This window comes from Epinephelus moara, chromosome 5 (assembly GCF_006386435.1).
Source record: "Epinephelus moara isolate mb chromosome 5, YSFRI_EMoa_1.0, whole genome shotgun sequence".
Classification (NCBI taxonomy): domain Eukaryota; kingdom Metazoa; phylum Chordata; class Actinopteri; order Perciformes; family Serranidae; genus Epinephelus; species Epinephelus moara.
In genome coordinates, this window is record NC_065510.1 from 27,213 (window position 1) to 54,734 (window position 27,522).

Below are 27,522 nucleotides of genomic sequence, written 5' to 3' on the forward strand. Positions count from 1 at the left end.
CAGCCTGGAAATCATCTTCACCTTCTCAAAAGAGAAATCCATGAACTTGTCCGTGACAGAGTCGTAGGTTTTCGTCTGAAAGATAAAGTAATGTCAGTGAAATCCAACGTGACAGATAAATTAATGTTTTATTTTCCTCTGACTGCAGCTCGTACCGTCATTTCTCCACCGAAGCACTCAGAGGCCAGCTGGGCCGAGTCAAACGGCTTCACCTCGGCATCGTTGAACAGGTACCTGCAAGAATGTTGCTTTTACATCCAACTGCACAACTTAAAACTGTAACTGCTGTCACACTCAGTTCCTTAAATCTGATCATTATTTTCAGTTCACGTGCTTCTGCCCTCACCACTTGTTGTTCTTGTAGGCGTGTGGGTTAACGATGTCTCTAATGAAGCTGTAGTAATGTCCGCCGTCTGCTGTGCCCGTGTGCACCGTGACGCCGATGAGGTCGTACTCGTAGCTCTCCGTCACTTTTGCCTCGCCCTCTTCCCGAAAACCTGCAGCATTAACCAGACACAGCTCAGAAACTGTATTTTCTTCCATGACATAAAACACAGATTTTCAGAAACTATTTAGTCTCTTTAATAAAACTGTCGTTCTCACATTGGGTCTGTTTGGTGTTTCTATTATAATTTTTCTCTTGTAAAAGTCAGGTAACATAAATTTGGATTTATACATCGTCTCTGATGTGTGACCAGACTTTGTGAGTCTTCATTTAAAAAAATGTACCTTTCCTTTTAGAAAATACATGTTTCCCTTATCCTTTAATTAAAAACTTTTACTGTAAATTGAATTTTAATTTGATTAAAAAGATAAATAAATAAATACATAAATACAATATAATTTTAAGTTTTATTTATTATTTTCTTTTATCCTTTGTGATTTTTTTGCTGTGTTATTTTTTAATTAATAATTTTTTACCTAGAATTTGTTATCACTTTTGCCATTTATATTTATTTTAATCTTCATTTATTATTATTTTTCTCTTATCCTTTATTGTGATTTTTTTTTTTGCTGTTAAATTGTGTTTTGTTTTTTTTTGGTAAATAATTACTTTTTCTTGGATTTTTGCATCACTTTTGCCATCTCTATAAATTTAATTTTTTATCTTTATTTGTTTATTTTAATTTATAGTTAGTGTAACTTGTGTTTTCTTAATTAATTTTTACGTAGATTTTTGTATCACTATTATTAGCTCTCTGTTTTATTTTTTTATCTTTCTTTAATATTATCATTTTATTCCTTATTTATTTTTTGCTGTAAATACTTTTTTAAAATGTCTTTTTATTTAATACATTTTTACTTTATCTTCATCATTATTATTATCACCATCATCATCATCATCATTATCGTTATTTGTATTATTATTATTATTATCAATTTTTTATTAACATCTTTTTTACTTAATTTTTTCCTAATCGTTTTATCTCTCCATGTATAGAGGTATTGTCAAAACCAAGACTTAAAGTGTATCCAGTGTTTTGTGATGTCTGGACAAACCTTCTTTGCGCTCTCCTTTGCCCATGAGGAAGTCCTCGGTGTAGGGCGTCATGTCGAGGCGCAGCGGGAAGGAAAAGTGGGTGTTGACCTTCTCCTTCATCATCGTCACCATGTTGAAGGTGTATCTCATGGTGTTGAAACTCAGGATGCGTGGCAGCTTTTTGAAACACGCCCTGTGGGAGGAGAGACGAAGGATGCAGTGAGACGGACGGAGATTATCAGACACGTTTAAAGCATGAAAACGTATCAAACTGCAAGATTTCTAAAAGAAGTTTTCACAGGTTTTATTTTTCTACATGACCCACAGACCTTTTCTCCGCGCGGACCTTCTTGCCACACTGGGAGCAGGTGTACATGTTGTCACCCTCCAGCGTGTCCTTGATGGTGACCTCATCCAGAGATTCCTGAAGAAAGAGAACAAAAAGAAACAGTTCTGACTTTCTGCAGGATGGCACATTTGGTTAGCGTGAAAAGGCTTTGAGAAACATTTTTCAGAGCTGATAATACTGATGTGTTTCAGAGACTCACGTAGATGTTCTTCATGTCGGCCACCTGACACCTTACTGTGTAAAACTCCTCTGCAGTCTGACTGACGTGATCACAGTCCTGCAGGACAAACGACACAAAGTGTCACTCACACTCAAATTTGAAATTCACCATTAGGTCAACTTTGTAACTCTTGAATGAGACTAGTTTAACCCCTGGCACTACGCTAGGAAAATGCTGAGCTTCTTTTGATGTTCAGACTCACCAGAGAGACCACATTGTTGGTGATGACGCCTCCAAACAGAGTCTTCACTGTATTTTTCTGAGAGAGCAAATAAGGTGACATTCGTTACAGTTGTTCACATTTTCATTCAAACTTTAACTTAAAATAACTCTTATCATTTGTTTGCTTCTCAAAATCTTCCTAATGTGCATTTGTCCTTTTTGCATATGTGCTTTTTTTTCTTTAACTCTGAAGCATTGAATTCATTTAGATATCAGGGTTCCTGAATTTTTTTATGACCAACTCCTGTCATCATTGGGTAATTCTGTAATCAGGGAATGTGTTGTCTTTATTCCTACAAAGTGCTGAATTCAGAAACATTACGAATAAAAAAATTAGAAACATTTCCACATCATCAGTTTTTGCAAAATGTTTCAAGATGTAAATCACAAATTAAATAAAAATATTTCCCAATAATAGACACAAATAAGCTTCTGTGCCTCAATGAGGAGTCGTTACTGGTCAGACTTGTGCGAAGTGTGTTTACCAGATCCTGGGACATCTCCTCTATCTTGGTGATGAGGTCCGTGAAGAACTCCGTCATGTCCTTCTGCTCCCCGGTGTTCAGAGGCTGCTTGTCCATCGTGTAGGTTTTACAGAATGGCCGCGGGTTGTATGCTTTCCTCTCGCTCTCCTGAACAGTCACAGGAGGAGGAAATGGAGAGTTTAGATGATGTAACAGTTGTGTGGTTGATTCAGACTGTCTGAACCTTTTTTAATTTCACCAACAATGAAGAAGCAACATTTTGCATGTTACTTTATGGACATGCTAAATCAAAATTCTGTTTTCACTATAAAGTATTTAACTAGAGAAACACAAGTTGACCATTATCATGAAGGGGTCACAGGAAATTAGGGCTGCACACGGATAAAAATTCCTAGTCAACCGATAGTCGTCATTTAGGTCCATTAGGCGACTAGTCTCCTGCATGTTTCTGATATGAATGTAATGATTAAANGACATGTTATTAACTAGCCTGTGAAATAACCGCAGGTACCAGCCCTGGAGATTAACCTGACTCCTGTCTGACACCAAATTTTCCGCCATTATCGTGTCGGTATGCTCTCTCAGTAGTGTCCATCATTTCACTAAGTATTAATTAAAAAGAAACTTAAACAATGATGGTGGGGGCAATGGACAAATAACGTAATCATTGTGTCGTCCTGTGAGCGAAGACAATTTGCTTTAAAGGAAGGAAATGCTTTGTTCAGCATTAGTTCAGCCCCAATATGGATAAAAGACACTTGGATAATGCTGCACGGGAATTTTCAGCAAGATTTTCAGACATTTTATAACATTTTTTGTTGCTTTTTGTTCAGCCTTCGTCAAAGTCCTTTGCACTGATATGCTCTCAGTTTTTGGGTGCTCCACTCTTCTTAACGCTACTCGATAGAAAACTTTTTCTGGAACCACAGGGAGCCTGGGGAGGTAAGAACCATATACAATTTGTATTGTTTTGGGTGAACTATTCCTTTAAGTTCAGTTTGAGCCTCACAGTGGGTTTCGATAAAAAACTGAACTGCACTTGAGTCTAGGGCTGCCTATGCTGTTTTTGACATACACATTTACATATTTAAGTGTTAACGTTTTAACGTACAATTGTTTGACATCCGACTGCTCTTTCACAAATCTTTAAGAAGATGAAAAACATGTTTTCATGTTTGCTTTCACTGATCTCTGTGGCGTTAATAAAATGCAAAGTACAGGATGACAGTCAGAGGAACAGATGTAAAACTCACCATGAGATATGTGAACATCTTCTGTAGCTCCAGCAGCGTGGTCTTGTGTTTGATATCCTCCGCGTACTGCGCGCACACACACACACACACACACACACACACACACACACACACACACACACACACACACACACAAGATGAGAATCTATATTCTGTGTTGAATGTGAATGATGCTCTTTTGGGGTGTTCTGCCCTCAGTTTGTCTTGCAGGTACTGACCTTGGCAGTGAAGACGGCCTGGCGAGCCTCAGGGATCATGTAGAGCTGCTGGATGGTGGAGGCCAGGTAACAGGTTGCTCCCAGGTTAGTCAGACCCACGAAGCGGCACTCAGCCCGAACGTCGTCGTGGGGCCAGTAGTCCCATTTATACGGAGCATGAGAGGCTGGAGGAAGAATACCACATGACGTTTTTAATGTTCAGCGTGTGTATCAGAGGCTTTTCGGGTGTACCTGGTGGCACTTTTGCCAGAAAGCACATGTCCCTGTAAAACCTACGCTAATCACCATGTCTTGACATTAACTCGTGAGTGTTATGTTGAGCAGATTGTTATCTCACCAACTCTGCAGCTCTGGAGCTTTTCAGCCATTTCAGCTCACTGTTGTAGTTTTAAAACACGTTTACTGTGTAGTTCATTGAGGCTGTCCCAGTCTCTCCAGCATCATTCCCACCAGAGGGACAATGTCTCACAGAAACTGGATTCACTGTAGCAAAGCTCAAATTGAGTCAGATCATTGTCCCTGAGGACTTCTGACACAGAGTGTAGCTTGCAGAAGAGTTTCCTACTTTTATAATCAAGTGAATATTGGACCATTATGTGGACAGAGCTGGTCATACAGTGTTGTGTGTCTGTCAGCTTGTTTGAAGTTTTTAACCACCTAAGTGGACAAAATCACTTGATGCAGCTTCAAAGGATTTATTCTGAAGTAAATCGACCTCAATCCAAAATATCTGCATTTAATTTAGGTGGTTATCGATGATATTAGTGAGTCAAGTTTAGTCAAAAGTACCTTGAGTTTATTTTTTGCCTTGCATTGGTTACTAAGGTCTTTTGTGCAACGGTCCAGGGATTCTTGAAGTATAAGACCAGGGCATGGGGAAAACCAGAAATACTTAAATGAACATTTAAAGGAAACCTTAAGGAGTAGACTTAAAGGGATAGTGCACCTAAAAATGAAAATTCAGCCATTATCTACTCACCCATATGCCGACGGAGGCCCTGGTAAAGTTTTAGAGTCCTCACATCCCTTGCGGAGATCGGCGGGTGGAGCGGCTAGCACACTTAATGGCAGACGGCGCCCCAGACTAACGTCCAAGAACACAAAATTGAATCCACAAAGTATCTCCATACTGCTCATCCGTAGTGATCCAAGTGTGCTGCAGCCCCGACATAAAAAGTTGTTTCGAAAAACATCATATGAACTCTGTTTTTAGCCTCACTGTAGCCTGTAGCTCTGACTGCTTCTCTGTGCTCCGCGTTCACGTGTGCGCGCCTGCGCGAGACCAGCGAAAGCATGAGCTTGTCACCCGTGTTTACATCACGTGACACGTGCACCGCAGAGGGAGACAACGTAACCACAGAGCTAAAAGATAATTTGCACTACGGTCTTTTAGCAAAGGACAGCCCAACATGTCTGAAGACTTTGAAATTGAGGAGGAACAGCATTTCTTTGTTGAGCCGTATTTGTTTGAGCCTGAGTATACGGACGGAACTCAGGCTACTGGACGAAGCAGCTGCCGCAGCTCATGAGCCTCAGCCAGCCGCAGAATACCGGAGTCGAGCACTGGAAACCTGGTGGTGTAGTTGTTTCAAATGCAAAGCAATGCCAACGGATGAGGAAAGTCTTTGCTGCTCAGACTGGGAATTGGCGATGCCTGCACTTGAGAATCTGGACATCAGTACTGACGAGACGTGGAGCACAGGAGCACAGAGAAGCAGTCAGAGCTACAGGCTACAGTGAGGCTAAAAACAGAGTTCATATGACATTTTTTGAAACAACTTTTTATGTCGGGGCTGCAGCACACTTGGATCACTACGGATGAGCAGTATGGAGATACTTTGTGGATTCAATTTTGTGTTATTGGACGTTAGTCTGGGGCGCCGTCTGCCATTAGGTGTGCTAGCCGCTCCCCCCGCCGATCTCCACAAGTGATGTGAGGACTCTAAAACTTCACCAGGGCCTCCATCGGCATATGGGTGAGTAGATAATGGCTGAATTTTCATTTTTGGGTGCACTATCCCTTTAAGGGTGTTTTGGGCAAACAATTTTATTTTAAAGAAATCTTGGACTTTAAGGAAAATCTTCACTGACTGTGTTTTGTGCAACCGATCCCAGGTTCTGCTGGTAACAAGCTAACCAATCAAAAAGTGTAGTAACCAGCGTCCTCACCTTGCATGTGCTGTGACATGACCCAGTTGTGGAGCAGCCGGTAGTTCTCCACTGAGCCCTTCACCGTCTCCACCAGCAGGTCGTAGGCAGCGGCCCGGGCAGCGTGGGACTTGCATTTCGGCTGAGCCCTGTCGGCCAGGCTGGGCAGGAGGAAGAGGAGGTTGTGGACGTCGCGCAGGAACTCCTGACCCTCGCGGGAGAACTTGAAGGGAGGCTTGTGTTTGAGGACGCTGGTGGCGAGTCGCAGGAGGCCGGTCAGCCCATCGTCCTCGATCGTGCCGTCCTGCTGGTCTAGGATCTCACGGCTGGAGGAGAGAAGAAGACTGAGGTCATTGCGGGTTGGTGTTATACTTTTCGACTGGACAACATGCTCTACAGTTCACCACAAGTCAGTTTATTTCTTATAGAGCTGATCACAAAGCTTGTTGGTAGAGAGAAGTTGGTCACAGCTCATCACACCTGCAGGCTGTCAATGCATCAAACTATTGCACAGTTACAGTTTACTGTATGTAAAGTTCCGATGTTGAGTGTGCGACAGTCTGACCTCCTGATGCAGTCGGCGAGGTGTCGAGCGAGAGCGTCCAGGTCCAGCAGGGTGGTCTGCATCGAGCCGGCCAGCGACAGAGAGGGAGAGACCTTCTGTGAGTTCAAACAGACCAATACTAGCAACAGCTCAATAAAACATCACACAAACACTACCAACTGTTTTCAATCAACCGACTACAGATCAATATGATCATCAGTACTGTGATCAGTGAGGCTCCCACCTGGCTGGCGTCTTTAACGTGGATGTTGTCGATGAGTTTACAGAGCAGCCAGAAGTATTCCTTACAGCCCGTCCTCAACAGAGGCTCCTCTTCATAGTCCTCCACCTTCAAAACACACGATACCATTAAACTACACCAATGATGGCAAAGTTCACACATTCTGCACTCAGTAAGATCCTCAAAAACTGAAGCAGAGCCTGCATTTCTGTGCTGGATTGCGAGGTCTGCACATAATTTCATCGGCCTTTGCAAATCTAGCACTTATAATCTGGAAATTTTTTTTAAAAAAATGCATGCAAACCTGATGGACCAATGTACAGCACTACTCCTGTGTGCCAAGGGTATACGACAACTACAATGGTTGATGCGAAAACAAAAATGGCCCTATGTAGAGCCAGTGTTTAGTTTGTCCTTTCTGGGCTACTGTAGAACAACATGGCAGACTCTGTGGAAATGGACCTGCTCCGTATGTAGATACAAATGTCTCGTTCGAAGGTAACGAAGACGCAACGATACTTAAATCGTTAAAATGTGAAGCATTTAAGGGGACGATTCCCCCTGCTGAAAAATAAATTTCAGGCTCTGTGAAGTTAAATTCTAAATATCAGTCAGAGTTTCTGCAGGTTACCACCAACCATCTGCAGCAGGGGTGACAGCCATGATGTGACATTAAGTTAAGGTGGAGGTTTTTGACTTCTAAGTAGTTTACTTATGGGCACAACCTCTCTGCATTACAGTTTATTAATTTAATCACTACTGCAAACCGCTCTACTACAATAATATACCCTAAATTTTATTCTACTTTATATATGTTAAATTGTATTTGTAATATTTAACTTTTGCACTGTTTTATGTCTGAGATTCTGATTTGTGCTTGTGTGATTTTCAGTGTTACTGGAGGAAGCCTAAGAACAAAACCTTTCATGGCCATCCACTGCTTCACTTAATGAGTTTTTTATATGACTAGAAAAGAACTTAAACTTCAGCAGGTCACCGGAATTTTGTTTGTCTGATGCATGCACCCGAGGATGTACATGGGTAATGCCATACACAGCCCTGCCATTGGTTCCATAAGGACAGGGAAGAAGAAGATGCAAACTACAAAGACTGTAAAAATGCCTTTTATGAGGAATGAAGTGCTTTTTTGGGACATCAAGGATACACCCAGCAAATTCTGGCAAGTAACACTGAATGTAAATATAACTTTTGTTTGTTTACAAGAGAAAAACTCCACTGGACGTCTTTATTCAGAGTGTGTCCCCGTGTCTCCTGCATTATTCCCACTGGAGGGACAATATCTCACAGAGACAAACTGGTGTCACTGTAGCAAAGCTCAAATTGAGTCAGATCATTGTCCCAGAGGACTTCTGACACAGAGTGTAGCTTGCAGAAGAGTTTCCTGTGCACGTGTATTTTCTTCTACTGAGTGTGTGCGAGTGTGTGCGACCTACCCTGAGTGGCTTGAGGGCCTGTGCGTCAGGCAGGAACTTGAGGAGCGTGGAGGCGGCGAGCAGCAGGAAGGACCTGTTGATGGACTCTCCACCCTCCAAACCCGAGAGGGAGAGCTTGTAGAGGCCGTTACACGCCTCGTGTCTCACAGCCGGCTGAAAACAACAAAAACAACACGTCAACAAACTGATAAATATGTTAACATCTACAGCTGATTTCTTGGCTCAGCTAACGACATATACTGCGACTCAATCCTGCAATTTGGTGCCATCACTTGGATCAATCAGGCTTCCATACTCTATCCAACTCTTTAGGTATGACATTGACAGCTTTGCAATGCAGAGCACTTGTACCTTGTGCATCAAATTAAGCACTCCCATGTCATAATTAAGATAATATTGATAAGATCTATACGAGACTGATACCTGAAGCTGGTTAGTTTAGATCAAAGACTGAAACAGCTAGCCTGGCTCTGTCCTAAGGTGATAAAATCCATCTACCAGCACCTCTAACGCTCCTTAATGAACATGTTACATCTCGTTTATTTCACAAAGTATAATCACAATTTGTCGCTTTTGCGGTTTGGGTTTGTTGGAATTTAACAAACAATATATATAAGGTGTAGATCAGCGAGGTTCAAAAATGCTGGCAGGTGGATTTGTCATTTTTACTGACTTGAGTAACTTTCACCGTAAACTTTTGAGGGACTTGTGGATGTTTGGACCGACTCACCTCGGGCACCAGCAGGGTGAGTTTCTTCAGCCAGTCATGAAGGTGGTCGCTATCGGCTAGACTGGACTTCACTGTGGAGGAGCAGTGAGCCCAGCTCACCAGCAGCCACATGGAGTAGTGAGTCACTGGTGGAGAAAGAAACATCACAGTCATGTCACTGCCAAACGTAACAGCTTAGACGGTTTCCTTTTACAGCATCAGGTTTCGTTGTTTTTATTTGATTTGTTATTGTATGACAGATGTTGAGGTTTCTTTCCTTTTTCCTTTCAGAATTTTATCATCATGTGTAGATACACATCACGTCTCCTAAATGTTAATGAATCATTTTAAGTTCTCACCTTCGTGACGGGACCGGTGGTCAGACTGAGCCTTAAGAACTCTGTCGAACAATAAGACAACATGTAAATTATACTTGATGTAATTAGCATTTAAATACCAGAAGAAAATTATTTTGCACTCACCGGTGTGCGAGGTTGTCGTAGGTGTAGGCCACGTTGATCAAACGTTGGATGAGGTTGGTACCCTGTACCAGGCTGAGAAACACCTGCAAACCAACAGGCAGATCAGACAAAGGTCGAGTCCCAGAACAATCACTTCAAAAGCTTCAATAATCAGCTGTTAGTGGTCCAAGCTGGTGGAACATGTACCTCAGTCAGCCGGGGGATGTGCAGGCCTTTTCCGTGCTCTACGGTGGACTTGCGGGATTTGCCCGGCCACGCCCGCTTGCGCTGGCTGTCTGCGAGGCCAGACCAGGAGAAGACATCATGGTAGGCCAGGTCCAGGTCTGCGGGGTCCACTGCAAACTGGCAGATCAACTTCAGCAGGCAGGCCAGGCAGTCCAGCAGCCACTGCAGAGGAGACAGAAAGCAAAATGAAAACCACACTTTGGAACGAAGATCCAAAAAGAAGCTCTAACATGTTTGGAAACAAATAAATTGAACAACTCATTCCAAGATTAATCTTTCCCCTGAAAATTTCACTCAAAGCGAGGTAGTCTCTCTCACCACGGTCCAGGACTCCTGGTCTTTGGGCTCCAGGATGCCTGAGTTGAAGATTTCCAGGAGCAGCTGGAGGCCTCCTGACGAAACAAACTGGAGGACAGAAACAGAAAGACTGAATCTGACTGACTCCGTTCACATGCACATTAACATTCCAAATATCATACTATTCCAAACCAAATACGTAAACTGCAAGTTCCATGTGGATAGTTTCTCAGTGCTGGATCAGTTAAGTTTTTCTGTCACAGATGTGCGCTGTCTTCTACCTTGCAGCTCCAGGTGTTCTTGCTGTTTTCTATCTGATCCTCACTGGAGTCGTCGGAGTCTGGATACAGATCACTGTAGCTGCCCTGAAAACACAGACACACAAACACACACAGAGTAAGATATACAAACTCTTTAAACAAGTGCAGCTGGAGAATGTTTTTATGTTTCCCTGTCGTAGCTAAGGTTGGATGATGGGGAGAAAATCAAATACTACAATACTTCAATATATTGCTCATTCTGCCTTCACATTGTACAAAGGAAAGAAATCTCCAGAACAAATAACAAATCCATGTAAAAAAAACAAAACATCTTTTTAAAAATAAAAGTTAGGTGTGTTATTCCTCACAGTGGACTCTCGGTGGATGCGTCGGTTGGGTTTGCCCAGAGCCTCGATGATCTCCAGAGCGTACAGCAGCTTGTGGGCACTTTTAATTCTAAGCAGCTCCTTCCAGCACAGACCCTCCCCATTCTACAAACACACAAAAACAAAATGAGTTATTCACCGTTTGATACAAAAACACACGTCACAATTTGAATTTGGCTTCGTCTGTTTCCTCCTCCTGCATGATTAGAAATTGATCTCTGAGTTTCCTCTTCTCTATGTATGCTTGTTGAATGTTGAAAAAACACCTTTGCTTTTTGATTCTGAGAGACTGACACCAGAAATGGCTGTTTAGTTATCCTGCCATTAGCTCACAGATGTTGTTCAGTGAGTGTGGTTGACTGACCGTGTCGTCTGAGATGTTCTGGAAGGCCTGAAGCATTTTGGGACATGTAGGAAGCAGCATCAGCAGCTCCCAGACCCGACGAGACAGATTCTCTGCATGGAGGTGAAGCTCCTCACACCGTACACTCTGCATGGACACACACACACACACACACACACAAATGAAATCCTTTTATAAAAAAGCCTGTGTAATCTTTCTGTGCTCATTATATGTTCCTCTTCAATACTTAAAGCGTGACATAAAAGTTGAAGGTTCCCTCCTTCAATCACACCCACCTCAGGGTTTTCATGGACCTTCTCGGTGTTGGCGCTGGGCGGTTTGAAGCACGCTAGCATCTCCAGCAGGTCGAACAGCGTAGTGAGGTGTGGCTCCTGGAGGAGCAGCAGCATGGGGATGTGCTCCTTCTGGGGAGGAGGCAGGCAGGAGGCCGGCAGCTGGACGCCCTCCCCTTTCCTCTCCCGCCGAGGAGCTCCCAGAGACACAAACACCATCTGGGATTATAAACAGACAAAGATGACGTCAGCGATAACTCATCTGTGTTGCAGATTTCAAATGACAACACAACTACAAGACATTATTATAGTTTTACCACATTATTGGGGGAAAAAAATCTAAATGCAAATTTTTGGACTGGGAAAAGTTATAATCAATTATAAAACAAATATATTCCATTTAAACCAAAGTACGCAACCAAACTGTGCTCTGTCTTGTTGTTGTTTTTTCCAAGTACTGACAAACATGAGGACAGAAACACAGCAGTCACCTGCATGTCTTTGAAGCCCAGCTCATGCAGAGTCTTCTCGTCGTAGTCAGTGGTCAGCTCGTGGCCAGAGGAGATCATCCGCACTGGTCCCATCAAACCCCCTGCATGAGACAAGAGACTTCACACACAAACTCACACACAGCATAAAACGAGGGGGACCCACCGACAGGGTGACCTGTTTGTAGGTAAACAGAAACAGGGAGAGATTCTGAGTGAGCTGACCTGGGAAGTCTCCTGGCTGCCGGCCGCTCTGGCCGAACTCCTGCAGCTGAGCCTGCTGGTTCATCTGCTCCTTCTGCAGGTTCTCGTACCAGTGAGTCACCTCAGCTCGCAGGTCTGCTACCTGGTCGCTGGGGTACATCTCGATCGTCATCTGCAACAACAGAGGTTACGTGTACTGATGTAACAGCCTGATATTTAAATTAAATTAGCTGAAAGACTGAATATGTGCACACATATCTATATGCAACCTCATCTAGACTGAACCCTACTGTTAACCAGTTTATATTTTTTATAACTGGTTCTGTTCACCTGTTTTGGCACTGTAATTACAGTATATATTCTAGATTAGCACCTTATTTGGCCCTTGTTTTCTCATCCTACACCATGTTCACACTAGATGCTGAAGTGCAGTAATGACAATTATCGTGTACCAGTGTAGATTTGTCACCTTGTCAGGAAGGCCAGCGGGCTGACAGACGATCCTGAGCGGCAGAGACTGTTTGTCACTCAGAGCCTTCAGGTGGCTGCTGATTCCCGTTCCCTCGATCTGCCACTGTCGCAGGTGGTACGCAAACCTGACAGGGACAGAAAACAGTGTGTTGTTGAGATAATTAAATGCAGTCTGTGTTTATATTAATATCCATTTATCTCCTGTTGACCTTCCTGGTGTGTGCGTACCTGCGTCGAAAGGCCTCCAGGTGTGTTTTGAGCATGAGCAGCCCCCTCTCGATGCTGGTCAGGCTGGAGTGGGCGTCCTTCTCCAGGTTGGCTGAAGCCATCAGCAGACTCTCCATACACTTCCTGATAAACTCCTGCTCCTTCTCCAGACCCGTCTTACCAGCTGGAGATGTCAACATACAAAGACACAACGCAGGATGGTGGAACTTTTAATGCATCTTTTAAGATCAATCAATCGATCAATTGTATTTATAAAGCCCAATATCACAAATCACAATTTGCCTCAGAGGGCTTTACAGCATACAACATCCCTCTGTCCTTTGGACCCTCACAGCTGATTAGTTTTCACTTTGACAATAAAAGTAGTTTTCTGTTTATAAGTGGAAAAAAGAAATGTATGTTCAAGTTATAAAACATATAAATCCAAAGCTGAGTTTGTCTACACAACCTTTCTAAAGCTGGTAATCTCAAATGCTACCACACCACGTCACACAGATACATCTAAAAGCGGAGGACTTGGGCAGTATAAGTCATGGAAAATGAGAACCCTGCAAGTTTTCCATTTGTATCAAGCATCAAATAAGTTTGAGCTTATTTGCCTGACTGTGCTATATCATCTCGTTCACGATAATACCGGTAGATTTTTTTTTTTAAAAAAATCATAAAATTCATATTGTGATACTCGTGATAAACTTCCTGTTTTCCTGCTTCCTGCTTGTTGTCATATTGACGTCATACTAAATACCCTGAAATATTGAGATATTATTTCAGGGCCCCTACTTGACGTTGCACGTCCTTCAATGCAACTGCTGCACATTGCAGTGTTGATGCTGAAATGATACATCGTGCAGCCCTAAGGTGACGCATATTAGAGCTACGTTATGCCAACAGCTAACTTGCAGAAAATAATTTTACAGTTTAGTTACATTATGTGGAAGTTTATCCCCAGAACTTCACTGTAACAAATAATTTCATTACACGCAACAAAATTCAGTGAGTTTTCCAAAACTTTCGATGATTTATACTAATTCCATGACATTTCCAGGCCTGGAAAATGAGACTGTGAAATTCCATGACTTTGCCAGGTTTTCTGTGACCATGGAAACCCTGTAACTCAATACTTAAGAGTCGAGCTAATCTGCTGTGGTTCAATAATTATCGAGGGTCACTTGCACCTACGAACAATTCTCTCCCGTCATGCAACACTGTGGGGACATAAAGTAAATGGAAGTTTAAATCATGTCATTCTGTTTCTTTTGAAGTCTAAATAATACATTGTGTGTCTGAATTATTCTGTTTATCTCTGTCAAAATATCATGAAAGGTTAGAAGAAAAACATCAATATAACAGCAGATTACAAACTTTTAATGGCAGTGTAGAGATTTAATATTCAGCTGTTCAACTTTTGGATTCATGTATTTGACACTGTTCGATATTAGCATGCAGGTCTGTAAAGTGTGTGTGTGTGTGTGTGTGTGTGTTTTCAGATTGTAAATGATGGAGGTAAACAAACCGTTGATGTAGTAGGAGTTGATGTACTGGATGGCGGCACGACTGATATCCGCAGACTGAGCTCTGAGAGCGATCCCCCACAGCTGGTCCATCCCACATAGCTGCAGACACACAGACACAGACAGACACACAGACACACAAAGTCTGGGATTTAACTGTCTGTCTACTCTGAAGCACTTTTCCCTTTCACACATGAAGCACACAACAGGAGATTGTCTGTGTCAGACCCATTTCCATCTACTGGAATTACTCGCCTGGGTAGAGCGTGCAGGAGGCAGAACATAATGCAAAGAGTGCGCTGCAGAAGTCGCAGTGTTTTGTTCATGAATTGGTCATAAACGACCACGTCTCTGGCCATTCCTTGAATTTGTCTGATGATTTTGGCATCTGCCCATTTTGGCGTCTGCCCTTACAGACAGCAGCTCCCAAATCTCTTTTTCTCTCCAGTTGGCAATTTTCATTGAGATCTTCATGTAAATGACCCTTCTACTTCGCCTTCTGATATTTGTATTATTCCAGTTTTTCATATTAGACTAGTCATTGACACGCCCACTCGCTTGCTGTGAATTCTCCAGACAATGTCGTCCATCTATGCTTTATTCATTCATGGGTTTAAACAGATATTATTACGCAGACTTTGTAGGGAGCTGGCAGGGTAAGATCTGTTTAATGTCCGGTCCAACTGATACTGACGTTTGCACTCTCACATACAGCTCTTCTGGGTAATGTCCAAATAAATTTAGGGTTGCAGTGCATGTGTGAAACAGGCTTGATCAAAATGGCTCATGAGTCTCAGGGTGACTGTTTACAAACTGCACCAAGAAAAACTGATTTATATAATACAAATAAATATAAAGTTATTAAAGGTTTTTAAAATGCCATTTTGATAATGAAGCCTGAAGTTCAGAGGAGTTTCTGTACCTCACAGCTGGAGGCGTTGTCCAGTGCGCTGGTGGCGAGGCGGGCGAGGTTACAGAGGTGCTGAAAGAGGTTGAGGCCCGTCATGCTGATCGTCTCTGGCTTCAGCTGGGGCATCTGGAGACACACACAGTTACATTAACACACACATAAACACAAACAAAGCAACATCAACACACAGCTGCTCCTGTGTGCTGCTGTTAGTGTGTCTCCACTAAAGTCGCTGAAAGAATCTAAGAAGACCTGAACGATACGATAAGGCGCCCCCCCCATGCTGTAGTGCATTTGTGTTCTTCCCCTCATCCCTACCTTCTCAAGGAAAAGATGTTTGTAGGTCTCCATGCCCATTGCATGTTGGTCCTTGCTGCGGACCTGATTGAGGAACCAGTGCAGGGCGTCGTCGTAGCACTCGGCGTCCTCCACCAGGCAGTGCCACAGGATGTCCACCTGCTCCAGACTCAGTCCTGAAACACACAAACACACACAATTACACACAGGAGTTCAATCAAACATGGCTCCCATGCTTTGATATTTAGTACAACACAAATCGGTTCCCAACATGGGTTCTGGACCTCAAAGGACGTCTTTGAATACATACTCAGGTAATGACGAGTTAAAGAAAAATAATATCTGATCACAAAACTATGTTTTTAAGGTTGATTTTTGTGTTAAATACTAGATACTTTCACCTCTTAATGTCTATAAAATTACTCAAAATGAAAACTCAGACAGTTATCGTTGACAAAACTCGTAAAAACTCAAGTCCACACTACAGCCATAACCTGTGACTCTATCAGTGGACTTTGCTTCATTTAAAGAGGCCATGAGTCAAAAAAGGTTGGGGTAACAAGGTAACAACAACAATTTTTTAACCAACCAGGGTTTCTTTATGTCTAATTCTATGATACTCAAAGACTCAACATTAATCGGAGAGATCAAGAACAAAAAAATGAGCAAAACTTGGGATTTAAAATGCAACAATGAGCTACAAAGAAAAAACAAAAATGGCAAAGATGAATCAGACAGACAGACTCTATCTACCTGGTACAGTTTGGTAATGTTAGAGCAAACCGGTACAAGAGGCCTTTAGGTTTCAGTCAAGGTGAAAACACATTCTGCTTTCTGCAGTCCGTGTTTTAGAAACTGAGGCTTTAAAATGAGCTAAATTTAGTTAAAACTTGAATGATCCCTGAGGGTGATTAAACCCGTCTAAATCTGGTGAAATACTACTGGACATAGGTTATATTTTCTCCTCATCAGTGTTACGTCATTCTCTCTCACATGGCCAGACAGCGGGGGCATTGTTCTCAGTGGGGCAGCTCAGGTTGCATAATGAGGTCTATTTTAGCAGCGCTCCCCAAAGAGACTCAAAGAGAAACCAAACACACATGAAGAGTTCATTTCCAAACTAATGTTAAATACACCAGTGTTGGGGACGCCAAGCAAAACTACCGTAAACCTGTTCGTGCACATTTAAGCCAAGTCACTAAAAATCACATTCTGCTTCAAATCTTTCAAACTACTATGAGTTGTTAATGTGATTTCCAACTTCCTGGGGGCACTCATTGCTTCCCTCTCATTACAGCACCAAACGTGCAGACACTTGAAATGTGCTAAGTAGCGCTGCTGACAGTAAAACCAGTGGATTATCAAGAGAAACAACAATTTTCCAGTTATTTTGCATTATAATGTTGGCTCTCAATCATTTTCAATATTGCGAGCACCACAAATGAAATACCATTGACCTCCATTGTCTTAAGAGTAGGGTTGCAACGGTATGAGATTTTCAGGGTAACAAAACCGTCTCACTTTGAACAAAAGTTTTATTACTATAATTAAAACTTGAAACTATTTAATTATTGGAAGTTTGTGTAAAAAGTCTCCCCTTTGAAAAATAACTAAAGTAAAGGGGAGATTCTCTTTGTAGCTGCTTTTTTTCAATATCGTAGATAAGCAAATGTACATAGTATGACAACCGTCAGCTTTTATATCACAATATACCATATATGTGCATTTATTTGTTTGTTATTTTTCATGTTATTTAATGTTTTCTTATTATATAGGTTACGTTTATTCTCAGTTATGTGTCATTATCACTATTCTACTTGAAAATATACTGAAGTTCAAGTGTCTTTATGGTGTTTATAGCCGGGGATTGAACCACCGATCATCCAATTAGTGGAAAACCCTTTCTACCTTCTAAAGTGGGATTTATACTTCTGCGTTGAATCGACGCCGTAGCCTGACGTGCAGTTCCCCAGAAATGTAACTACATGTCGCAGCGACGCAGACCTCTTGTCTGTTTCTGTAAGCTGAAACCATTTCCCTCAGTGGAAACAAAGCGTTTATTGTGAAGACAATAAAACCTCCACACACTGCGTGAGATTTATCCTGGCTTCATATGAGTAGAGGAAATCTAAGCTAGCCACTAGGCTAATTTATACAATGTAATATGCCATAGACTTGTGCTAATAACGTTAGCATGTTATATTTGCTTGGAAAACGTGTTTAGTGTAAGACAGTTGTTTTGTCAGTGAACCTTGTGAGTTGTAATGGAGCCGAATTTTGTAACGTTACCTTTGTTACATGTTGCTGTTGTCCCTGGTTTTATATGAGTAGAGGAAAAGTCTACTAGCCACTAGGCTAATTTATACAATGTAAAATGCCATAGGCTTGTGCTAACAACGTTAGCATGTTGTATTTGTGGGGAAAATGTGTCCAGATAAAGACAAGTGTTTGTCTGTGAATGCTGCGAGTTATAGTGAAGCTGATTTGTGTACTACTTAGTTGCTATTAAGCCATGTTTAATGTGTGTCTAATGTGTGTTTAGTGTGTGTTTAGGATGTGTTTTGAATCAGCTAAACTTTACAGCACTTCACAGAAACCCTGGCGCTGACTAGCGTTTTGGAGGCGTTACTGCAGTGACACAGACACACCACCACACAAGTGCAAATGCTCACAACGGCGTAGGTATAGAGTATAGTATAAATCCGCCTTAAGCCACAGCCGCCAAATATATCTATACTGTATATGTACAATATATCTTCTTCTTAATCTAAACTGTTACTCTGAGCAGAATAAAAGAAGCTGAATCTTACTGAAGTGGTCTGGAGATCCCAGTGTGGAGAAGACACAGGTGAGGAACTGCAGACGGACCTGGACCTCCGCACTATGGCTGTACCTTCAGCGACACAGCAAAGAGAGACGTGTCAGTATTATCAGTTACAATTTCTAAACAGAAAAAGAAAATTAAAATTATAAATTTTAATGAAACCTATAATGTTGTCGCAGAGATAAGTGTCTCTGTTGCTGCTCTATGAGTGACTGTTAATAAGCTTGTGTCCAAGTAGTATGTCTGGAGTAACCATAGGGAACCTGGTATTTAATATGAGTGGTGATGAAGGTCTTACAGTGCAAACTTGTGCCGGTGTTCTCGGACTTCCTGGATGTAGTGCTGCAGGTTGTCGAAGAACAGCTTCATCATGTGTAGCTCCTTCTCAGCCCACCTGACCAAACCAACAAGCAAATCAGAACTACACTCATGAAACTGTTTCCTCTTCATTTTATTTAAAAAAATAGATTTAGGATCAATTTAACATCATAAGACCAGCAGCAAGTTTAATAAGCATACAGGAACAAAACTGAAAACATAAGCTCAAAGAATATAAAACTTTAAGTAAACCAGCTGTTAAACATGTTAACGTGAACTTGGTCACTACGGTTCTCAAGATGGTAAATGTCACGTACATGGTGATCCAGTGAGTGTCGTAGCTGGAGCCAAACTGCTGAAAAGTGCCAAAAAGTTTGGGTAGTAGACGCAAAGAAACCACAACAGACCTGAGAGGGTAGAGGAGAATAAGACAGTCAGGAGCACAGATAAAAGAAGTGTTCTGGAAATATTATGTTTCTGTATGAGCAGTTTTTTACAGAATCACAGGAGTGCCATAAAAATTAAACAAATCTGTAAAAGACCAAGAAAATAAAATGGGAATATAAAGAGGAATAAATAAAAGAATAAGTAAAAGGAGAAATTAAGAAATAATAAATGTGGAAATATAAAGACAAATAAAATAAACAAAATAAGCATATTCATTTATTTTCACATTTATTTATATATGTATTTATATATTTTTTAAATTGTATATTTATTTAGCTATTTGCATATAAATTAGTCCATATTTTTCTGTATTTTTTATATTATTTATTCATTTTTATACAATGCCATTTATTGATTTATTGATTTATTTATATCCCTTTATTTTTCCTTTTTCTTTTTCCCTTTGCTTTTATTTTTCCTTAAAAGGGTCAAGCTGTTAATCAAGTGGCTTTTGGCAAGCTGAGGAGCCAGTCTCTGCACACATTATCCTGCTTTGGTGCTTTTTAATGCAGACATGTAGTTGTAGTTGTGCATGTAGTTTGCAGTAGCTAAAGTATGCAGCACTTGCACAATGGAGTACGTGAAGTATGTATAATGTAGTGCTTGCAGTATATATGTGTGTTAATAGCACTTATATGACTATTAATGACTACGACTGTTATTTTTCACTCTGTTTTACTTTATATCTGCAGACAGGGTCTTAAAAGATGTTACCTGTCTCAGAGCAGCAGACCCAAGAACGATCCTCATCCCACACATTCAACACTGACACATTTTCTATGACAGTTCAATGCAGCTTTCAGACATTCACTCTGTTTCTCTCGCAGAGATGATTAAATCCAGTGGGAACTCTGAATGCTCTGGCATGGGTCACTCTTACCTGTGGTGGGCCAAGTTGTCAAGGCAACCCTCGATGAAGCGCATTCGGATCTGTCTGTCGGTGAACCAACAGACGAGCGAACACAATAGCTTTTCTGCTTCGTTGATTAGACCCTCAGACAGATGAATCTAAAAACACACACAGACAAATTAAACATGAGATCACGCTGAGGCTGCTGCTAAAAGGAAAACTGGGTGTTGCACCATTTTCACTTTTTTTTCTTCCACTTTTTCACACATCATTTTGTTTTTCTCAGACATTTTTGGTTATGTTGCTTCTGGTAAACACTTCGATGAACCTCCTGATCAGAAAAACAATTATCACCTCCGCACATCGCTGAACAAACTAAATATTCAGTGTGTGTACATGCATTTAAATTATTCAGTTATGAACAAAGTGAAGCAGGACTCTGATCAATAAAACTGTTCTGAAACCATCTTACACGTTATGTATCTCACATGAAAGGCGCTCCATCTATAAACGTGTTAACATTAAAAACATTGATGTGTCTATAAAGAGAAGTTGGAGGTTTGAAGTCATACCGCGTCCTCGTCCTGCACCAGGTCCCACAGCAGAGTGTTGCCCTTCTTACAAACGTTGTCCAGGTTAATGTCAGTCACAGCGTGGCTGCTGGAGTACTGGTGCTTATGGACGGCCGGACCTGCAGAGATACAGAGCGCTCACGAAATCAGCTTATCTGGTTCTTTGGCAGGTTGACCTTTATTTTAGTTATGTAAATTTAAAGCTGGGGTAGGCAGTTTTATTTTGGCAAATAAATCCCATAACAAACTTTGGGTATACTGTAATTCAAATGGACTGAGATAACACTAGAATCTGCACCTCTGCACCTAGTCACTGACAGGAGACTTTGTCCTGTTGGCTGTTCAACAAATGCAGAAGTGCGTGCCCGTTACTTAAGATGGTGAAAGCCTGATTCAATGGAGAGGAATCCTGCAGAGAAAATTGCTATTCCAGAATTGGCACCAACTGCCTACACTGCAAAGCAACCCGAAAAAGACGGACTGACCAAAAAGAGAGACTAAAAGAGAGTCTAACAATAAACAATATAAAACACGTCAACATCAGTGCAGTGTTTCAGAGATGGAGAGAAAATGTTGCTAACAGTTTAGCCTTCTGCTAATCGGAGCTAAAGGCTCATGGCTGCAGCTTCAAGTTCACATTTATGTAGCCAATGTTAGCAAGAGCCTTGAATCATAGTGTGTCCTCCGCCTTCGCCACTAGAGAGTGGCCAGCAGCTCCGGAGCCTGACCCCCAGTCAGGGGCCACAACACCCCAAATCAAGCCAGTGCAAACCCCAGCTCTGAGGGACCGGACAGCCCTGACTCCCTGCTGGATCAGCAAACTTTCTGTTGCTGCTGTTACAAAGGTTACACCCAGCGCTGCTGCTGGCCACCAGCCCACAGTGACATCCAGCACTTAAGTGTGTGCACTGGTGTGTGTGGCCACTACAGTCTCTGACAGAAGGTCTGTCTCCCAAGCTGCTGCCTGCTCTCTTTCGGGTGAAGCAGTCCACAGCAGCGAGGAGCAAGAAGGAGGGACCATAGGGTGGCTAGCTAGGTAATTCTTGTCGTATTTGTGGTCTCATAAACAGAGAGAGATAAAGGGGGAAAAAGAGGCTGAGAGAATGAGCTGTGGGCAACCGGCAACGTATAGGAAACACAGGGGTACAATATGAAGCATGTGCAAATGCGCACGGTCATCTGGTGGGAGGGGCTTAAGACAGAAAGGGGAGAGCTGCAGGAGGAGGGTGCATTTTCAAATTCTGCCTCTTTCCCTTTCCAGATTTCTGCCTACTCCAAACTTCAGTCAAAACCTAACAGTGGAAACAACCTGTTGTCAAAGTGAACTTTCCAAGGCCTTGAGTGTGGCTCACCTTGCACCAGGTGCTCATGGTAGATGGAGGCCAGGTTGGGGAGGTGCTGCTGGAGGTGGGAGCTGAGCTCAGCGTGGGAGTTGATCTGGACCAACTCCTCCTCACAGCCCGACTCCTCGCCGTCAAAGTCGGCCATGTTCTTCTCCGACTTGGCGCTGACCTGGGAGCTGCTACAGCTCACGTCGTCAGCACTCAGCATGTCCTCCACCATGGGACTGACAAAGGAGGGAAGGGTTTTATAGACGGAGGCAGAGAAGCAGACCCATTAAAGATCAATCAAACAGCTCTATCAAAATGTGCAGAACAGTTAATTTAGATTAAAGGCAAAGGGTGACTTTCTGAACTTTTATCTAGCGCCTTACCCTTCATGATGGTGGTGGTGATGATGGTGATGGTGGTGGTGCTGGGGGCCAATGAAGCGCCTGCAATTAAAGAGCTCACTACCCATGGCCTCTCCCAGGAAGTCCCCCGGCCGCGGCAGGCATGGAGGCTCCTGAGGCCCCTGGACCATCTGTGAAGGCCCAATGTCTGGAGGCTGCTGCTGGGGCTCCGTTCCCTCGGGCCGAGCAGACGACGATGCAGAACAGGCGTCCAACATCCTCATCCGGCCCTCTAATGACGTTGACGCCGCCGTAACCATGACAGCAGAAGTCTCTGGGTTGAAGGGGAGAACCTTGGGCTTAGACCCGCCCCCCGAACCACTAGGCCCCGTCCCTTGGCTTGACCCCTCGCCGAGCGCTTCCCCTGCCTTCCTCTTCCTTGACTCCGTCTGCTCCCTAGGCTCCTTCTGCTGCCCGCCTTCGGCAGCCGACCGGTTCCCCTCATCTTCGTCCTCTTCATCGTCGTCATCATCCTCCTCATCGTCTTCCTCTTCGTCATCCTCCTCCTCCTCCTTCAAGGCCTCACTGTCCGCCATGTCGTCAGAGTGCATTTCACTGCCGGGGCTCCCGGCTGATTGGCTTGCTCGGCTGGAGGCGGCTTCGTTGCTGGAGGCCTCGCTGCGGCCGCTGCTGCTGCCCGGCCCGCTGCTGCCTTCTTCCACACTGTTGGCCGTCTCATCAGAGCTTCCCTGCATCGACTCCTGAGGACACACGCAGACACAGGAAACAACACCATTATTATAATCACTTCAGTTAAAAGGTGAGAACACCTGTTCAAATCCCTGAAAAAAACAGGCAGAGCACACAATCTACTTCATGTTCAGTCATTTTTGTGCAGCTGCATGTTAGCTGCCACGTTTGTTGTTGTTTTTTAATTGAAAACAATTTCATCATGACTCTCTTTGACCTCTTAAATACGGTTTCTTTAAATTTAGGGGGATGAAATTTAACGCAATGTGACAATATAACAGCTGATGATGAAGTTTACACTGAGCTAATTAGACTCAATGTTAGACTCTTATGGTTGCAACATTACATGAAAACTAAATATATTTGCTGTCATGTCAGGGTTCAAAGATAATGTATTTATTCAGGCAGGTGGGTCAGAAATCTTCTTGCCCAAAGTAATTTTGTTACTTGCCCCTTCACAAATTGTTTTATTAATTAACAGTTATAAAATGACAGCAAAGACTTAAGTCCTTCAAAGAGCAGTCGTACGCAGTGAACAGCTGCACGTCTTTTGAAACATGACACGCTGTGGCAATCAGTAATGCGATCACCGGACTTGCCTCAGCGTTAATGTTTTGTACAAGCACCGGCAAGGCCCCAGAGGAGAGGCTGTCGGCAGCCCTCTTAGCTTTCATGCAAGCGAGATGCTGTCAATTCTTATTTTGGCACTCCAACAATGTTTTATAGGAAACTTGACATGCCTTTGAAAAACAGCCCTGTCTTATCCACTTTGCTCTTAAACTTGTGGCAAACGGTGCAATATGTAGTTGGATTTGCCCACACAACTCCTGTTTCCAGGATAACTGAATTCTCGCTTGTGCTACAGCTCTCACCAGTGCCCAATTGGTACTGCGCATGTGCAACTCTCAACAGAGATGAGAAGGAAGCCAGGGGGCTCACTCTTTAGCTACTTCCCTCATCAGCTCCCAAAAAAACAATGTGTTTAATTCATTTTTATCACTTGCCTAATCGGGCAGGATTTACTAGCCTGGCATTTTAGTGGCCATGGGCTGTTGGGCAATCCTTACTGCTGAGCCCTCCATGTACATAATATTATACAAACCACTCCCAAAATTCAATCTACAAAGTTTCTGATGACAATTAATTCAATCTCCACCACAAATTAAAGCAAAGCCCTATGCTTTTTAACTTATGTTTTATTCAACAACCTGATTAATTTTGTTCTCCCAGTTCAGCTGTGATCCAAAAGTTATCTTTTCAAAACAGCTCCTTTCATTGTTTCAAAGGGACGGTGAATCTACATGTGCTGTGTAAATGACAGCTGACATGCAAACAAAAACTGCAGGGATCCAAATCAGCTCGACAGAGAGTGTGTACTGTGTGTGTGTGTGTGTGTGTGTGTGTGTGTGTGTGTACCTCTGTGTCAGACAGCCTCTGCTGGCTCCTCTTGCTGCCAGTCATCATCTGGTCGTCCATCTCCATGTCACTGCCTCCGCTGTGCTGAGTGTCGCTGTTGTCACTGCTGTCCGGACTGGCGGCCGGTGAACCTGAGACCAGACAAAACGACTGAGACTGAGAACTTCCTGTGGGAAGGAATTCAAACCTGCCACACAAACATTTACAGTTGACACCAGCCGTAGTCATTCAGAGGCTGAGGGAGGATGCACACGGCCTGTGAAACGTAATTAAGTAATTAAAATAAGTGTCTCCGTTACCACCTGAAACATTTAAAGTGAACTCACTGATTTTGTTTGTGTTCTTTTTTTAATACCCAAATGAGCATTATTCTATTATAGGCTTCTCAGTCCTGAAACAGAAAATGTACCCATATACTCAGAACATTCCCCTGGGTGCTCTTTGTGTCATCTAGAACTTTTTTTTTTTTAATTTGTCTACGGAGCAGCTCCAGACTTTACAAATTTAAGATTAAGCACTCTAGTTTCTGGATTTAGGAGAGAGTTGTTAATATTCAAAAATAATTTTGGACTGTCTTAAAGAATAGGAATAATATGTATGCATTTTGAAAATTGGCATAGTTTACCTTTGATTAAAAGATCTGAGTACTTCTTTCATCACGGCCAAAGCGTGAAAAGAAGAATTCTAATGTTTGTTAGAACAGGTTTCTCCATTTAGACATTTTGAATGTAGCTCCTGCATTTTGATTCATTAATCTTATCAACACTGACCTTTCTTGTTGCCCATGGGGATGTTGGTGTTGAGCAGGGAGGCGAAGGAGCTCTGTTTGGAGAGCTGGGCCTTGGCCGCCAGGGCGTTGTTCCACAAAGCCTTGATCAGCATGGAGGCCAGGTACAACGTCTGAGGAGGGAGACACGTGAGCTTTTATCATAAATAATCAACACGTTAAAATCCAACAGTATGGTCACGATCAGAGTGCTTTTTTAGGTGATTTTTGAGGCTGTGTACCTGCTCGGTGTGGGCGCTGGGGTGCAGGCCCGACACCAGGTTGAGGACGTGACGGAGAGGCACTGGGTCCAGGTTTTTGATGAGTGAAGGGAAAAGGTCGTGGATGTAACGGCTACAGTGTTTCAACTAAAACACCAAACAAATAGCAGAGTTTATTATTTCATATCTGCAAAGTGGAAAGCACAGGTACTCACTGACTGCTACAGAGATGTGTTTTTACTGTCTGTAAACAATTTTCTAATAAACCAGAAAAAATTAGCGATTAAATATCAGTAAGAATAACATGTACATACATTATTACATCATACATTATGATTTATTCAGTTTTATATTTCTATATTGTTATTATTCTACACAAATACCCAATCTAATCATCCCCACAGTTTGCACAAGAGTTTTTCCTGTTTCAGTCTGACAGAGAACTCAGCAAATCTTCTTCTATATTCTAATGAAAACATCAAATGGAGTGTGAAGAAAAGTGTTAATATTTAGTAGATATATCTCAGCTGGAAAAGTTTTCTCTTCCATTTGCCACTCCCACACATGCAAATGTTCAAACCAACATTATCTACTATAGCAACTCCAGCTGAGCCAGCCAACATTCCTGTTTTTATCCATGGTTTACCCCCTTGATAGTACTGATGTAGTGATAAATACTGTAGGCCCCTTCATGCTGCTCCACGGAGTAACCTAATGGAGCGGAATAAAGCTGCGTACAGTCAGGAGTAAATCTGTCCCGTCTTACCTGAGCTGCAGCCCAGATACAGTCCACATGCTGCGTGCTGAGTCGGCCCTCTGCAGCCAAGAAGTTCAGGATCACTTGGCACTGTTTAATGATCTGGAAAACACACGCAAACTTAAGACCAGCTGTGCTTGGAAAAAAATTAAATGACCTCCAATCTCCAGTGCTGCACTGTTTAAGGAAAGACACTGCAACTTGCAACGCGTCACAAATAATATAAATCCTTGTGATAAATCTGATAACATGGATTTCATTTAAACACAATATAACTAAAAGTTTCTGTGTTAAATTTAGCAGAAAATGCAATGTGTTTCTTCACATGTTTCACCTCAATGTGCAAATTTGGTCCGAATATGTGCTCCACCACGTTGTTGTGGATCAGCCAGTCAGCTAGTTCCTTTGCTATGGACCTGAGAGGATGGAGCAGAATCAGACCTTTAGTGAAGTAACAGACAGGTTAATGAGAGGTCAACATACAGAGCGGAAAACTCATGCTTTGTATGATATGTGTGCTGTGACACAGAGCATACTGACTATATGGATGTACACCTACAGGTGTAAAGACAGGTGTCAGGAATGTGTCTTTTCCTGCTCTATGGTTATTTAGGCTGCTGTCAGCCCTAGAGTCGTCTCCTTTGATCTGAATCAGGGACTCATTTTGTCACAAAGTTGTATAATTGCCTAGAGTTGGTTCGCGTTCTCACGGCAGCATTTCCAAGAGGACCAGATCAAATGCCTTGTGTGAGAAAGCTGCTCTTGATTGGTCAGAATTTCCATGTGGGAAAAATCCAGGAAGTAAAGCAAACGTTGAAGAAGAGTACACTTGCAAGATAAATGTGACACTTTCTAATGTCACAATGGAGGGACAACTACGCAGGTTGATTTTAGCGCTGCTCATTGAGTTTGAGTGTGGGAAACTGGACGATGTAGTTTTTAAGAAAACAGCAGAAGTTAAGAATTATACCTGCACCATCCGAGAAAACTAAAGCTGTCTTTGAAGAACAGCAAAATGCCATTATATCATCAATTCGTTAAAGCAGACCCAAATACTTGTCTACCTGGACATATCAACACCTTCATGGACGCCTTTGAGCACAGCTATCTGACCCCTTTAAGCCAACTTACGTTTCTGTGTCGGACACCAGTGACTCGTTGTTGCAGACGTCATTGAAGGTGTGGAGTTGGTTCTGAGAAAACACACACAC

The 27,522-nt window shown here is 42.5% G+C and overlaps 1 protein-coding gene across 1 annotated transcript in view; it reads right to left on the reverse strand.

Moving 5' to 3' along the window:
- usp34 (ubiquitin specific peptidase 34) overlaps positions 1-27,522 on the reverse strand; it is a 74,588-nt gene that overhangs the window by 20,253 nt on the left and 26,813 nt on the right. Inside the window, exons 8-50 of the mRNA XM_050043909.1 lie at positions 27,443-27,504; positions 26,646-26,727; positions 26,321-26,413; positions 25,576-25,701; positions 25,338-25,467; positions 24,568-24,698; positions 22,444-23,162; positions 22,082-22,296; positions 20,730-20,848; positions 20,188-20,315; positions 19,178-19,267; positions 18,841-18,936; positions 18,529-18,611; positions 15,740-15,894; positions 15,434-15,547; positions 14,514-14,613; positions 13,001-13,163; positions 12,771-12,897; positions 12,323-12,473; positions 12,101-12,201; positions 11,613-11,828; positions 11,338-11,463; positions 10,956-11,078; positions 10,609-10,692; positions 10,349-10,435; positions 9,992-10,192; positions 9,806-9,888; positions 9,683-9,723; positions 9,345-9,469; positions 8,615-8,767; positions 7,164-7,268; positions 6,941-7,035; positions 6,397-6,701; positions 4,228-4,391; positions 4,010-4,075; positions 2,757-2,903; positions 2,252-2,308; positions 2,029-2,106; positions 1,810-1,904; positions 1,501-1,673; positions 347-497; positions 156-234; positions 22-75 (exon numbers count right to left, since the gene is read on the reverse strand). Of these exons, the coding sequence (XP_049899866.1) occupies positions 22-75; positions 156-234; positions 347-497; positions 1,501-1,673; positions 1,810-1,904; positions 2,029-2,106; positions 2,252-2,308; positions 2,757-2,903; positions 4,010-4,075; positions 4,228-4,391; positions 6,397-6,701; positions 6,941-7,035; positions 7,164-7,268; positions 8,615-8,767; positions 9,345-9,469; positions 9,683-9,723; positions 9,806-9,888; positions 9,992-10,192; positions 10,349-10,435; positions 10,609-10,692; positions 10,956-11,078; positions 11,338-11,463; positions 11,613-11,828; positions 12,101-12,201; positions 12,323-12,473; positions 12,771-12,897; positions 13,001-13,163; positions 14,514-14,613; positions 15,434-15,547; positions 15,740-15,894; positions 18,529-18,611; positions 18,841-18,936; positions 19,178-19,267; positions 20,188-20,315; positions 20,730-20,848; positions 22,082-22,296; positions 22,444-23,162; positions 24,568-24,698; positions 25,338-25,467; positions 25,576-25,701; positions 26,321-26,413; positions 26,646-26,727; positions 27,443-27,504 (5,793 nt within the window). The remainder of the gene's footprint in view (positions 1-21; positions 76-155; positions 235-346; positions 498-1,500; positions 1,674-1,809; positions 1,905-2,028; positions 2,107-2,251; positions 2,309-2,756; positions 2,904-4,009; positions 4,076-4,227; positions 4,392-6,396; positions 6,702-6,940; positions 7,036-7,163; positions 7,269-8,614; positions 8,768-9,344; positions 9,470-9,682; positions 9,724-9,805; positions 9,889-9,991; positions 10,193-10,348; positions 10,436-10,608; positions 10,693-10,955; positions 11,079-11,337; positions 11,464-11,612; positions 11,829-12,100; positions 12,202-12,322; positions 12,474-12,770; positions 12,898-13,000; positions 13,164-14,513; positions 14,614-15,433; positions 15,548-15,739; positions 15,895-18,528; positions 18,612-18,840; positions 18,937-19,177; positions 19,268-20,187; positions 20,316-20,729; positions 20,849-22,081; positions 22,297-22,443; positions 23,163-24,567; positions 24,699-25,337; positions 25,468-25,575; positions 25,702-26,320; positions 26,414-26,645; positions 26,728-27,442; positions 27,505-27,522) is intronic.